The following is a 14503-nucleotide window of genomic DNA, read 5'->3' as shown; positions in this document are numbered from 1 at the left end:
TGGATTGGATGAATGTAATGAAGGCTAAGGAAAGGGAGATGGAGCGAGCGAGTGAGTGAGTGAGTGAGTGAGTGAGTGGTGGGAAAGATGTCTTCTTATTGAGAAGAAGCCTTCTTAACATTATATTCATTAAACCTGTTCCTTCCATAAAATAGTTTGTTGATTAGTGATGTGCGGAACAATACTGAAATATTGATACAGCCAAAACCAAATCTTTATGCTCTAATATTGACTCTCAAAATCAAAATATCGATACCTCTGATTCTTTAGTTCAGGGGTCCAAACTTCATCCAGCAATGACAGAATATTGAAAATTAAAAGTATGCTGGGGCCATATTAATATTTTTATTTTATTTACAAAAATGCTAAAAACAACAACCTGGCAGCTTTGTATTATAGGTGACTAAGCAATTAGTATTAGTAATAACATTTCCACTTTCTGTCATTACAATCTGATTTTTTTGCCTCTCAAATGTTACTGTTGTTTTCCCCTGTAAGAATAGAGTAAAATAATAATAATAATAATAATAGTATTGTGTAACTGCATAACTTAGTGTGTCAAACATTCTGCGTGTACAAAAATATTCATGTTCAGTTACACATTTAAATGTTAGTTATGGTTGTTGTAATTTTTTAAATTAATTAATTTGTAAATCGGTATTATAAAAACAGTTATTAAATAACTAAACTTTTTTTTATATTTCAAGTATTTTTTTATTTTTTTTAGATCTTCTAATATTTTAGATTAGTGGTGTGAGAAGTTTTTCCACCAACGGCCGCATACTGACATGACAAGAATGGGGGGGCCACTTAGTATATTTTTAAAAAATTGCTATATACAGATAAAATATATATATCCATCCATTTTCTACCGCTTGTCCCTTTTTGGGATTTGGGGGGGGGTGCTGCACCCTGTCTCAGCTGCATTCGGGCGGAAGGCAGGGTACACCCTGGACAAGTCACCACCTCATCACAGGGCCAGAAAGACAACATTCACACTCACATTGTCACACTAGGGACCATTTAGTGTTGCCAAGCAACCTATCCCCAGGTGCATGTCTTTGGAGGTGGGAGGGGCCTATCCCCAGGTGCATGTCTTTGGCGGTGGGAGGGGCCTATCCCCAGGTGCATGTCTTTGGAGGTGGGAGGAAGCCGGCGTACCCGGAGGGAACCCACGCAGTCACGGTGAGAACATGCAAACTCCACATAGAAAGATCCCGAGCCTGGGATTGAACCCAGGACTGCTCAGGACCTTCGTATTGTGAGGCACATGCACTAACTGACCCACCATACTTCCATAAAAAAAAAAATATATATATATATATATAGAGAGAGAGAGAGAGATATGACTATATATATATATATATATATATATATATATATATATATATATATAGAGTGAGAGAGAGAGCGATGACTGAGTATATTATCATTAATTATTAGTTAAATATGTAATATTTTTCTCATTAAATTCCAAATTTTTGCTCTTTTTTAAATTCCTATAGTAGCTCTTATTAATTAATAATGTTATTATTTTAGTTGTTTCCTCTTTTATGGCTCGAATCACCACTTTTGTGAGACTTTGTGTAAATTTGTCCTGTACTTTCTGTTGCATAATCTTAGCTATATTGTTATTCATCCCATTACCTCAATCTACTTCAGAGTTTGAAATAAATAAAAACAATAACTCTGTATTTTGTTCTTTATGCAAAGACAAATTTTATTATTTAAAATTCACAAAGGTTTAAATCTTAGCAGACACAATAGGTAGATTTACACAAGGTATCGGATTGGTATTCCCGATACCAGACTGAATTTTACTCAGTATCGCAAATCCCTGTTGTTGATTGACCAACTCTTCTTTTCAAATGTGGACTTGCCAGACCACAGAACACTTTTCAACTCTGCATCTGTCCATCCTAGATGAGCTCGGGCCCAACGAAGCCAGCGGCGTTTCCGGGTGCTGTTGATAAATGGCTTAGGCTTTGCATAGTAGAGTTTTAACTTGCACTTACAGATGTAGCGACCAACTGTAGTTACTGACAGTGGTTTTCTGAAGTGTTCCTGAGCCCATGTGGTGATATCCTTTACACACTGACGTCGCATTTTGATTCAGTAGCGCCTGAGGGATCCAATGTCCGTAAAATCATGGCTTACGTGCAGTGATTTCTTCAGATTCTCTGAACCTTTTGATGATAATTCGGAGCGTAGATGGTAAAATCCCTAAATTCCTTGTTGAGAAATGTTGTTCTTAAACAATTTGCTCAGGCAATTGTTGACAAAGTGGTGACCCTCGCCCCGTCCTTGTCTGTGAATGAGTGAGCATTTCATGGAAGCTGCTTTTATAGCCAATCATGGCACCCACCTGTTCCCAATTAGCCTGTTCACCTGTGGGATGTTCCACATAAGTCTTTGATGAGCATTCCTCAGCTTTTTTTTGCCATTCGTCTTTGAATGATTGATACTTTTATTAGTAGATTGCACAGTACAGTACATATTCCGTACAATTGACCACTAAATGGTAACACCCCAATAAGTTTTTCAACTTGTTTAAGTCGGGGTCCACGTTAATCAATTCATGGTAAAGTCTCAGCTTTTTTGAACAGGTTGCAGGCATCAAATTCCAAATGAGCTAATATTTGCAAAAAATAACAAAGTTTTCCAGTTCAAATGTTAAGTATCTTATCTTTGCAGTCTATTTAGTTGAATATAGGTTGAAAAAGATTGGCAAATTATTGTATTCTGTTTTTGGGTCATGACTGAAAGGATAAGATCACGGGTACAAGCGGCCGAAATGAGTTTCCTCCGCCGTGTGGCGGGGCTCTCCCTTAGAGATAGGGTGAGAAGATCTGCCATCCGGGAGGAACTCAAAGTAAAGCCGCTGCTCCTCCACATCGAGGGGAGCCAGATGAGGTGGTTCGGGCATCTGGTCAGGATGCTACCCGAACGCCTCCCTATAGACGTCCGACCGGTAGGAAGCCACGGGGAAGACCCAGGACACGTTGGGAAGACTATGTCTCCCGGCTGGCTTGGGAACGCCTCGGGATCCCCCGGGAAGAGCTAGACGAAGTGGCTGGGGAGAGGGAAGTCTGGGCTTCCCTACTTAGGCTGCTGCCCCCGCGACCCGACCTCAGATAAGCGGAAGAAGATGGATGGATGTATTCTGTTTTTATTTACTATTTAGAGAACGTGACAATTTCACTGCTTCTGGGGTTTGTAAAACACACCCACCTGTGTTGGTGGAGAGGCCCCATAGTTTAGAGGCACTGCTCTTTGGGGCATCCCAAGGGTTGCCTGGGGGCAGACTTGGCTCCCAGGTTGGAGGGGGACTAGTGGAGGTGGGCGGCGCCAACCAGGGAGAATCTAATCTTGACGAGCTGCTGCTTCCATCTTTTATGAGAAATAAGGATCATGACATAGTGCAGCTTTTACGTACATTTATTCTCAGACGCTGGCAAAGCTTACCCAAGGGGTCCCAGGAGCTCGACCCTCTGGTATGAACAGACGAGGAGTATGCCGTTTTTTTCCATTTTTGGTCACTAAGAGGAGGATCTGAAGACACTGAAAATACATCCACCAGGTCCATGAACGCGGTCTGAAAACATGGGGGAAACAAATCATTCTTACCACATTATTTCAGTTCAAATACACATGCTCTTGACAATCAGTATTAATGCTGACTTGTTGTGCAATACTTGCAAATAACCAAAATTGATACACAGCTAATATTTCAACATCAATTGCTTTAATCAAAATAATGAAAGAGACTACCAATGCCATGGATGGTAAACAGTGTGCAACGGCAGTATTCATGGATCCAATAAAAGTATTTGACACAATTAATCACAATGATCAAATAAATGAATTAGAACGGAATGACATCAGAGGGTCGGTCTTGAGCTGGGTGATAAGCTTCTTAACCAACAGGAAGCAATACGTGAAGCTAGGCCAACAAAAGTCTACAACGCTAAAAATATCCTGTGACTAACCACAGGGATCAAAACTGGGACTAAAATTGTTCAATCTGTATATAAATGACATTTGTGAAGTTACAAAAGACTTAAAAGGTAATATTCTTCGCAGATGATACAACTGTGTTTTGTTCATAAGAGAACACACAGAAGCTCATACAAATAATGAACACATTCAAGAGATGGTTTGGACAAAAACAGACTGTCCTCAAACCTCAGTAAAACCCAAATAATGCTATTCAGCAGTGATGGGCAAGCTACTTGGAAGTAAGCTAAGTTACAAGTTACTCTTGATTAAAGTTGGCCCACCGCTCCCCTCGACTCCCAGGGGGTAATCAAGTGTGATGGGTCTAATGCAGAGAATCATTTTGCCACACTTAGTGTGTGTGTGACAATCATTGCTACTTACTATATAGCTACGCTACAGGGGAATCTATCCCTGGGGAATTGTAGCAAGCTACATGACAAAAGTAGCTTGCTACATTTAACAACATTTATATCTCTAGGCCCACATGTGTAATATCCATGTTGATGTAACTGAGAGTGTACAAATTGACACAATAAGGGTCCATTACTATTAACTATCTGTCATTGAGCTGGGGACACCCTGCAACTACTTCTAGGGGTCTCCGTTCCCTTCTTAATGTATTTATTTTAGTTGGCCTACCCATCCATCCATCCATCTTCTTCCGCTTATCCAAGGTCGGGTCGCGGGGGCAACAGCCTAAGCAGGGAAAACCAGACTTCCCTCTCCCCAGCCAATTCGTCTAGCTCTTCCCGGGGGATCCCGAGGCGTTCCCAGGCCAGCCGGGAGACATAGTCTTCCCAAAGTGTCCTGGGTCTTCCCCGTGGCCTACCGTGCCATAAACACCTCCCTAGTGAGGCGTTCGGGTAGCATCCTGACCAGATGCCCGAACCACCTCATCTGGCTCCTCTCCATGTGGAGGAGCAGCGGTTTTACTTTGAGTTCCTCCCGGGTGGCAGAGCTTCTCACCCTATCTCTAAGGGAGAGACCCGCCACACGGCGGAGGAAACTCATTTGGGCCGCTTGTACCCGTGATCTTATCCTTTCGGTCATGACCCAAAGCTCATGACCATAGGTGAGGATGGGAACATAGATCGACCGGTAAATTGAGAGCTTTGCCTTCCGGCTCAGCTCCTTCTTCACCACAACGGATCGGTACAACGTCCGCATTACTGAAGACGCCGCCTGTCGACCTCACCATCCAGTCTTCCCTCACTCGTGAGCAAGACTCCTAGGTACTTGAACTCCTCCACTTGAAGCAGGGTCTCCTCCCCAACCCGGAGATGGCACTCCACCCTTTTCCGGGCGAGAACCATGGACTCGGACTTGGAGGTGCTGATTCTCATTCCGGTCGTGAACCGATCCAGTGAGAGCTGAATATCCCGGTCAGATGAAGCCATCAGGACCACATCATCTGCAAAAAGCAGAGACCTAATTCTGCGGTCACCAAACCGGAACCCCTCAACGCCTTGACTGCGCCTAGTTGGCCTACCCTTATAATGTTATTCATTTTTTCTGCCTACATTATAAAAACATGCATCTATATCTTGAGAAAAAACAAAGAAAGACTTGTGTGTTGTTTGGAAGAGTTGCTAATGGTAATGTGCAGTAAAACTCTTCATGAACACAACTCACTTTAATGTGTGTTGGTCGTCTTTGATGAAGAGAGCAGTTATGATTTTGGTTTACAGAGTAAACAACTAAAAGCTAAGATTTTGGGCATTGTTTTCTCTAAATGCATACATTTGTCTAAATACGGCAGAGGACACGCTTCATGACTACAGAAAAAATCTAAACTACGGGAGAGAATTCCTCTGCCATTTTCAACTCCCGGTATGTTTTTTTTTTTTTTGAGTGGTCAGCTTGAAGCGTCCCTCTGTCTCTGACTCCCTCATTGTCATGTGACATTAGTACGTGTCTGGTATGATTTGCTTACTAGTTTCGATGACCCGCCTAATCTTGCTTCTGATTGGCCAGTCTGTAATTTTTCGCCCTAACCTTTGCCAATTCTGACTCATCATAGGAACACCAACCAATCATCGGATTTTCTACATTTGAATGTTCTTCTTCATCCAAAATTGGTGCAGTTCAGCTAAATATGTTGTTTTTTTGACATGGGACTTGTTTCTTCAGCATTGTCCACACGTTTAAGTCAGGGCTTTGGGAAGGCCATTCTAAAACCTTCATTCTAGCCTGATTTAGCAATTCCTTTACCACTTTTGACATGTGGGTTATTGTCCTGTTGGAACACCCAACTGCGCCCAAGACCCAACCTCGGGGCTGATGATTTGAGCTTGTCCTGAAGAATTTGGAGGCAATCCTCCTTTTTCATTGTCCCATTTACTCTCTGTAAAGCCCCAGGTCCGTTGGCAGCAAAACAGGCCCAGAGCATAATACTACCACCACCATGCTTGACGGTAGAAATGGTGTTCCTGGAATTAAAGGCCTCACCTTTTCTCCTCCAAACATATTGTTGGGTATTGTGGCCAAACAGCTCCCTTTTTGTTTCATCTGACATCACATGGACAAAGAGAAGACCTTCTGGAGGAAAGTTCTGTGGTCAGATGAAACAAAAAGGGAGCTGTTTGGCCACAATACCCAACAATATGTTTGGAGGAGAAAAGGTGAGGCCTTTAATCTCAGGAACACCAAGCCTAGAGTCAAGCATGGTGGTGGTAGTATTATGCTCTGGGCCTGTTTTGCTGCCAATGGAACTGCCGCTTTAAATGGGACAATGAAAAAGGATTAGCTCCAAATTGTTCAGGACAAACTAAAATCATCACCTTGGAGGTTGGGTCTTGGGCACAGTTGGGTGTTCCAACAGGACAATGACATCAAACACACCTCAAAAGTGGTAAAGGAATGGCTAAATCAGGCTAGAATGAAGGTTTTAGAATGGCCTGACCTAAAGGTGTGGACAATGCCGAAGAAACAAGTCTATGTCAGAAAAGCAACACATTTAGCTGAACTGCAGCAATTTGGTGGTGACAAAAGTAAGCAGAAGCTTGTGGATGGCTACCAAAAGCGCCTTATTGCAGGTAAACTTGCCAAGGGACATGTAAGCAAATATGAACATTGCTGTACGTATACTTTTGATTGCTCACAAATATCAGTAGAACCATACTGCATTCATAAAAGAAGCAAACTTCATGAATGTGTGTTGTGATCAACAAGTATGTGCTCCAATCACTACATCACAAATAAGAGTTGTAGAAATGATTGGAAACTCAAGACAGCCATGACATCATGTTCTTTACAAGTGTACCTACACTTTTGACCACCACTGTATATATTGATAATCTTATTCATCCCACTACCAGTATATGAAATAGAACTTACTTTACTATTGATGGTTTTTTATTTTATTGTATTATTTATGGAACATATAGTGAACAAATTGAGAAGAGGAAGTGAACAAAAGTGTCAGAGATTGCTATGTAAAGGAAAAGGGATGGATTAGGATTAAATAAACTCTGCCTCTTCTTACTCCTTTTTGAACATGTTGAAAAGAGGACATTGTGATGTATCATGTTGTATGCATGCATGTTCAGGATAAACTCACACCACAACCAGGTTCAACAACTGCAGACATTCCTATAGTTGTCGGCAGCATGAGCTAGAAGAGCAAATCAAATATTTATCTAGCAGAGGGTGAAACAACACTGTGGCTGTATCTGCATTTCAAGTATCATGAGTGGTCAGGACCCAGCAGTTCTGCATTTAAGTGAAAGCATCAGCAGTGAGCGGGTGTGACACTCATGCATCACACATGCCATGCTCTTCACAATCGCCACGAATGCTGACTGAGCAGTTTGCGCCATAGCGTTGCTGCTTTGTTCTACAATGTACAGCTTTTCCTCTTCAATTCCTCATGCACTCCAACATGATTCCAATTAACCTTACTCAGCTATAATTAGAAAGTTTCTGGTAAAGGTCAACACAAATCCAACCCCCATGAAAGCTCTCTACTTTCCCCCCAGCAAGCATCTGTACCCCCAAAATTGCATACCCCGCCTTTAGACGACATCTCACGTTTGCTCTCCTCCAAAGCTTTCCGCAGCATCGACTCGTCACCTTGACGACTGAGCTTCTCCTGTCAACACATACACACACGGGCATCAAACCTCATATCTGGAACTGCGGGCGAGATGGAACATTGTCTGGTCACGAAAGTAAGAAGGTGAGTGTTACCCGCAAGGACGTCTTATAGTGCTTCTATTTTGTTGTCGTCATGAGATGACAGAAAAGTGGATTCTACAAACCCCAAAAGCAGTGCAGTTGTCACATTGTGTAAATGGTAAATAAAAAGAGAATACAATGATTTGCAAATCATTTTCAACTTATATTCACTTGAATAGACTCCAAAGACAAGATATTTAAAATACAAACTGAAGAACGTTGTTATTTTTTGCAAATTTTAGCTCATTTGGAATTTGATGCCTGCAACATGTTTCAAAAAAGCTGGCACAAGTGGAAAAAAAAAAGTGAGAAAGTTGAGGAATGCTCATCAAACACTTATTTGGAACATCCTAACAGGCAAATTGGGAACAGGTGGGTCATGATTGGCTATAAAAGCAGCTTCCATGAAATGCTCACTCATTCGCAAACAAGGATGGAGCGAGGGTCACCAGTTTGTCTACAAATGCCTGAGCAAATTGTTTAAGAACAACATGTCTCAAGCAGCTATTGCAAGGAATTTAGGGATTTCACCATCTACGCTCTGTAATATCATCAAAAGGTTCAGAGAATCTGGAGAAACCACTGCACGTAAGCCATGATATTACGCACCTTCCATCCCTCTGGCGCTACTGTATCAACAAACGACATAAGTGTGTAAAGGATATCACCACATGGGCTCAGGAACACTTCAGAAAACCACTGTCACTAACTACAGTTGGTCGCTACATCTGTAAGTGCAAGTTAAAACTCTACTATGCAAAGCCAAAGCTATTTATCAACAACACCCACGAACGCTTCGCTGGGCCCCCAGCTCATCTAAAATGGACTGATGCAAAGTGGAAAAGTGTTCTGTCATCTCACAAGTCCATCCATCCATCCATCCATCCATTTTCTACCGCTTATTCCCTTTCGGGGTTGCGGGGGGCGCTGGCGCCTATCTCAGCTACAATCGGGCGGAAGGCAGGGTACGCCCTGGACAAGTCGCCACCTCATCGCAAGGCCAACACAGATAGACAGACAACATTCACACTCACATTCACACACTAGGGACCATTTAGTGTTGCCAATCAACCTATCCCCAGGTGTCCACATTTGAAATTGTTTTTGGAAACTGGAGGTTGTGTCCTCTGGACTAAAGAAGAAAAGAACCATCCGGATTGTTCTAGAACAGGGGTCACCAAAGCGGTGCCCGTAAGGACCAGATGAGTCGCCCGCTGGCCTGTTCTAAAAATAGCTCAAATAGAAGCACTTACCAGTGAGCCGCCTCTATTTTTTAAATTGTATTTATTTACTAGCAAGCTGGTCTCGCTTTGCTTGACATTTTCAATTCTAAGAGAGACAAAACTCAAATAGAATTTGAAAATCCAAGAAAATATTTGAAAGACTTGGTCTTCACTTGTTTAAATAAATTCATTTAGTTTTTTACTTTGCTTCTTATAACTTTCAGAAAGACAATTTTAGAGAAAAAAATACAACCTTAAAAATGATTTTAGGATTTTTAAACACCTTTTTACCTTTTAAATTCCTTCCTCTTCTTTCCTGACAATTTAAATCAATGTTCAAGTAAATTTATTTTTTTTATTGTGAAGAATAATAAATACATTTTAATTTGATTCTTCATTTTAGCTTCTGTTTTTTCAATGAAGAATATTTGTGAAATATTTCTTCAAAGTTACTATGATTAAAATTCAAAAAAAAAATTCTGGCAAATCTAGAAAATATTTTGAATCAAATTTAAATCTTATTTCAAAGTCTTTTGAATTTCTTTTAAACATTTTTTATGGAAAATCTAGAAGAAATAATGATTTGTCTTTGTTAGAAATATAGCTTGGTCCAATTTGTTATATATTCTAACAAAATGCAGATTGGATTTTAACCTATTTAAAACATGCCATCAAAATTCTAAAATTAATCTTAATCAGGAAAAATTACTAATGATGTTCCATAAATTTTTTTTTAAATTTTTTTCAAAAAGATTACAATTAGCTAGTTTTTCTCTTCTTTTTTTCGGTTGAATTTAGAATTTTAAAGAGTCGAAATTGAAGATAAACTATGTTTCAAAATGTAATTTTCTTCCTGTTTTCTCCTTTTTTAAACCGTTCAATTAAGTGTTTTTTTCATCATTTATTCTCTACAAAAAACCTGCCGTAGAAGGGAAAAAAATGTACGACGAATGACAGACAGAAACACCCATTTTTTTTATATATATACAGATTCATTTATTAAAGGTAAATTGAGCAAATTGGCTATTTCTGGCAATTTATTTAAGTGTGTATCAAACTGGTAGCCCTTCGCATTAATCAGTACCAAAGAAGTAGCTCTTGGTTTCAAAAAGGGTGGTGACCCCTGTTCTAGGGTGAAAGTGTTCTAGGCAGCATGTGTGATGGTATGGGGGTGTATTAGTGATTGTTGTAGGGTGAAAGTGTTCTAGGCAGCATGTGTGATGGTATGGGGGTGTATTAGTGATTGTTGTAGGGTGAAAGTGTTCTAGGCAGCATGTGTGATGGTATGGGGGTGTATTAGTGATTGTTGTAGGGTGAAAGTGTTCTAGGCAGCATGTGTGATGGTATGGGGGTGTATTAGTGATTGTTGTAGGGTGAAAGTGTTGTAGTCAGCATGTGTGATGGTATGGGGGTGTATTAGTGATTGTTGTAGGGTGAAAGTGTTCTAGGCAGCATGTGTGATGGTATGGGGGTGTATTAGTGATTGTTGTAGGGTGAAAGTGTTCTAGGCAGCATGTGTGATGGTATGGGGGTGTATTAGTGATTGTTGTAGGGTGAAAGTGTTGTAGTCAGCATGTGTGATGGTATGGGGGTGTATTAGTGATTGTTGTAGGGTGAAAGTGTACTAGGCAGCATGTGTGATGGTATGGGGGTGTATTAGTGATTGTTGTAGGGTGAAAGTGTTCTAGGCAGCATGTGTGATGGTATGGGGGTGTATTAGTGATTGTTGTAGGGTGAAAGTGTTCTAGGCAGCATGTGTGATGGTATGGGGGTGTATTAGTGATTGTTGTAGGGTGAAAGTGTTCTAGGCAGCATGTGTGATGGTATGGGGGTGTATTAGTGATTGTTGTAGGGTGAAAGTGTTCTAGGCAGCATGTGTGATGGTATGGGGGTGTATTAGTGATTGTTGTAGGGTGAAAGTGTTCTAGGCAGCATGTGTGATGGTATGGGGGTGTATTAGTGATTGTTGTAGGGTGAAAGTGTTCTAGGCAGCATGTGTGATGGTATGGGGGTGTATTAGTGATTGTTGTAGGGTGAAAGTGTTCTAGGCAGCATGTGTGATGGTATGGGGGTGTATTAGTGATTGTTGTAGGGTGAAAGTGTTCTAGGCAGCATGTGTGATGGTATGGGGGTGTATTAGTGATTGTTGTAGGGTGAAAGTGTTCTAGGCAGCATGTGTGATGGTATGGGGGTGTATTAGTGATTGTTGTAGGGTGAAAGTGTTCTAGGCAGCATGTGTGATGGTATGGGGGTGTATTAGTGATTGTTGTAGGGTGAAAGTGTTCTAGGCAGCATGTGTGATGGTATGGGGGTGTATTAGTGATTGTTGTAGGGTGAAAGTGTTCTAGGCAGCATGTGTGATGGTATGGGGGTGTATTAGTGCCCAAGGCATGGCTAACTTACACATCTGTGAAGGCACCATTAATGCTGAAAGGTACATACAGCTTTTAGACCAACATATGTTGCCATCCAAGCAACGTTATCATGGACGCCCCTGCTTATTTCAGCAAGACAATGTCAAGCCACGTGTTACAACAGTGTGGCTTCATAGTAAAAGAGTGTGGGTACTAGACTGGCCTGCCTGTAGTCCAGACATTGAAAATGTGTGCAGGCTAAAATATGAGGCAGGAGACTGTTGAACAACTTAAGCTGTACATCAAGCAAGAATGGGAAAGAATTCCACTTCAAAAATGTGTCTCCTCACTTCCCAAACCTGCACTGAGTGTTGTTCAAATAAAAAGGCCTTTTTTGCAATGTGTTGCTGCCATTCAATTCTAAGTTTATGATTTGAAGAAGAAAAAAAAGTTTCTCAGTGTGAACATGAAATATCTTGTCTTTACAGTCTATTCCAGGGGTCGGGAACCTTTTTGGCCGAGGGAGCCAAGAATCCAAAAATTTTAAAATGTATTTCCGTAAGAGCCATATAATATTTTTTTTCAACACTGGAAACAACTAAATGCGTGCATTTTAAGTAAGACCAACATTTCTAGAGTGTAATAGGTCTCTTATTCTTTGTAATAACACTGTTATTCTGAAGCTAACTGTGGAGGGGGGCGTGGCCTGCGGGCCTGCAGCGAAGTGGGGTGTTGCCAGGATCGGCCTCGAAATCAGCGACAGGTGCATAGATGGCCCACTCGGGCCTTGTTATCTAATCACCTGTCGCTCTGTTTATAAGCAGTAGCCAGGAGGAGAGACGGGGTTGGGCCTGGAGCCAGAGCGAGAACGAGAGAGGAAAAAGACAATTGCTGGATAGAAACTGAGAGACTTATTGAAAAATAAAACAATATTGTAACCCTGAAACAGGCTCTAATGTGGTCTGAAAACCCCCCAGGAGGGCAAGCCCTACACTAACCAAAAATAAATAACGCAACTTCTTGAACTGGTGCGGTAGAAAACGAATGGGTGGATTAAAAATGCATGAGAATGTTTTATATTTTGATTTTTTTTTTTTAACACTGTGATTACATGTGGAATTATTCATTACTCATCGTGTTACGCAATGTCAGCTGAGATTTATCCGAGAGCCAGATGCAGTCATCAAAAGAGCCACAGGTTCCCTACCCCTGGTCTATTCAATCGATAAGTTGAAAAGGATTTGCAAATCATTGTATTCTCTTTTTGTTTACCATTTACACAACGTGACGACTTCACTGCTTTTGTAAACAAATACATTGGCACACAGTGGCACAGTGACCTCCACCAAGGGCAGACAAACCTTAAACATGTCTACTTGACTTAAAAAGTGTGTAGTGTTCCACTCCAGTCCTGGAAGTGGCAGTATTACCTGTTTACCCAGTGGTGTCACTGCAAAACTGCACCCCAATGTAAGTGGACAGCATCATAGTCCTAGCCAACTAAACACCAGTGATCAAAATGACCTCATTATAATAAACCTCATGTGTTGTGGTTGCAATGGTGTAATAATGCAAGACATTCACACTACTTTCAAACTACCTCCATTCTGTGTTGGAGGCACTTATACACAAAAATGCAATCTTTTAGAAGCTGTTCATAAAGGATGCTATTTCCCAAGCACCATTGTGACCTGTGTCTCTCAAAGTGTAGCTAAGTAAGGTCATCAATATATATTCAGGCAACACGTCTGAAGTGTGCCTAATATTGTGACCGGTGGCGTACCTGTACGTGTGTCTCCTTGCTCATGTTCAGAGCTAACTTCAGTTGAGCGTCATCGTCCATGTCCATGGTGGCCGGCATAGGCTTGGAAGGCTGAGGAGGAAAAACCCAAAAATACAAGTAGATGTTTTTAGATTGACTTTGACCACCACCACCACCAGCACCCTGAGATACCTGATCTCACACCAACAAGGAAAGCACATTGATTGATTAATGGAGGAGAGGATCATAGTCCAACATACACATTATATGGGTAAAAGTGTTGGAACCAATGGCCATTACAACTACACTGAATTGAATGCAAAGTTGTGTCTTAATACTTTTGTCCATACATTGTGTCACATTTCTAGCAGGAAGACAAAGAGGAAAAACAAAGCTTCCTTGACCCTGAGTGAATTTGTACCTTCTTGACTGTCTTGCCGGCACTCTGCAACTGGCTGTTTTCCTCAGACTAAGGGTCACGGAGGAGGGGGAAGATGAAAAAGTTGAAGATGCATTTCATTCACTTGATACGCAAACATGATATTTCAACTACGCTGCTCTCCGGTCGGGCAGTGAAGGCCAGGGCGGGTTACTGCCTGGCTTCTGGGGTGTGAATCCATACACATGTCCAGTCTCCCCAGTGATGGATCTACTGTAAGTGCCGTTCGTGGCTGAGTCAGAGACCAACACCTTCTGTTCTAAGACGATAATTGGAATGCATAAGTATAAGCTTTATTGCCGTAGCAGGGCAGCACACCTGAAAGAAAGACAACTGTCCATCTTTCTGTATTCAGACCCCTTTTGATTGTTCACTCTTTCTTTCATTGCAGCCATTCGCTAAAATAAAAAAAGTTCCTTTTATTTCACATTTGTGTACACTCAGCACCCACCTGGACAGAAAAAAACAGATGTAGAAATGTTTGCAAATGTATTCAAAGGGAAAAACTCAAATATGACATGGTCATAAGTATTCAGACCCTTGGCTCAGT

The 14503-nt window shown here is 41.3% G+C and overlaps 1 protein-coding gene across 6 annotated transcripts in view; it reads right to left on the bottom strand.

Annotated features, from left to right (window-relative positions):
* Positions 1-14503, bottom strand: part of epn3a (epsin 3a) — a 51082-nt gene that overhangs the window by 5370 nt on the left and 31209 nt on the right. For 2 of the 6 annotated variants that reach the window (XM_061884665.1, XM_061884666.1), the window contains 5 exons: positions 13936-13983; positions 13536-13625; positions 8006-8089; positions 3466-3595; positions 3232-3390 (listed from right to left, as the gene is read on the bottom strand). In XM_061884665.1, the coding sequence (XP_061740649.1) occupies positions 3232-3390; positions 3466-3595; positions 8006-8089; positions 13536-13625; positions 13936-13983 (511 nt within the window). The remainder of the gene's footprint in view (positions 1-3231; positions 3391-3465; positions 3596-8005; positions 8090-13535; positions 13626-13935; positions 13984-14503) is intronic. The other 4 variants (XM_061884667.1, XM_061884669.1, XM_061884668.1 and 1 more) reach the window with 3 other exon arrangements.

The sequence above is a fragment of the Nerophis ophidion genome, linkage group LG23 (genome assembly GCF_033978795.1).
Source record: "Nerophis ophidion isolate RoL-2023_Sa linkage group LG23, RoL_Noph_v1.0, whole genome shotgun sequence".
Classification (NCBI taxonomy): Eukaryota; Metazoa; Chordata; class Actinopteri; order Syngnathiformes; family Syngnathidae; genus Nerophis; species Nerophis ophidion.
The sequence above is the reverse complement of the archived record's forward strand: the minus strand, read 5'-3'. Positions and strand labels throughout refer to the sequence as shown.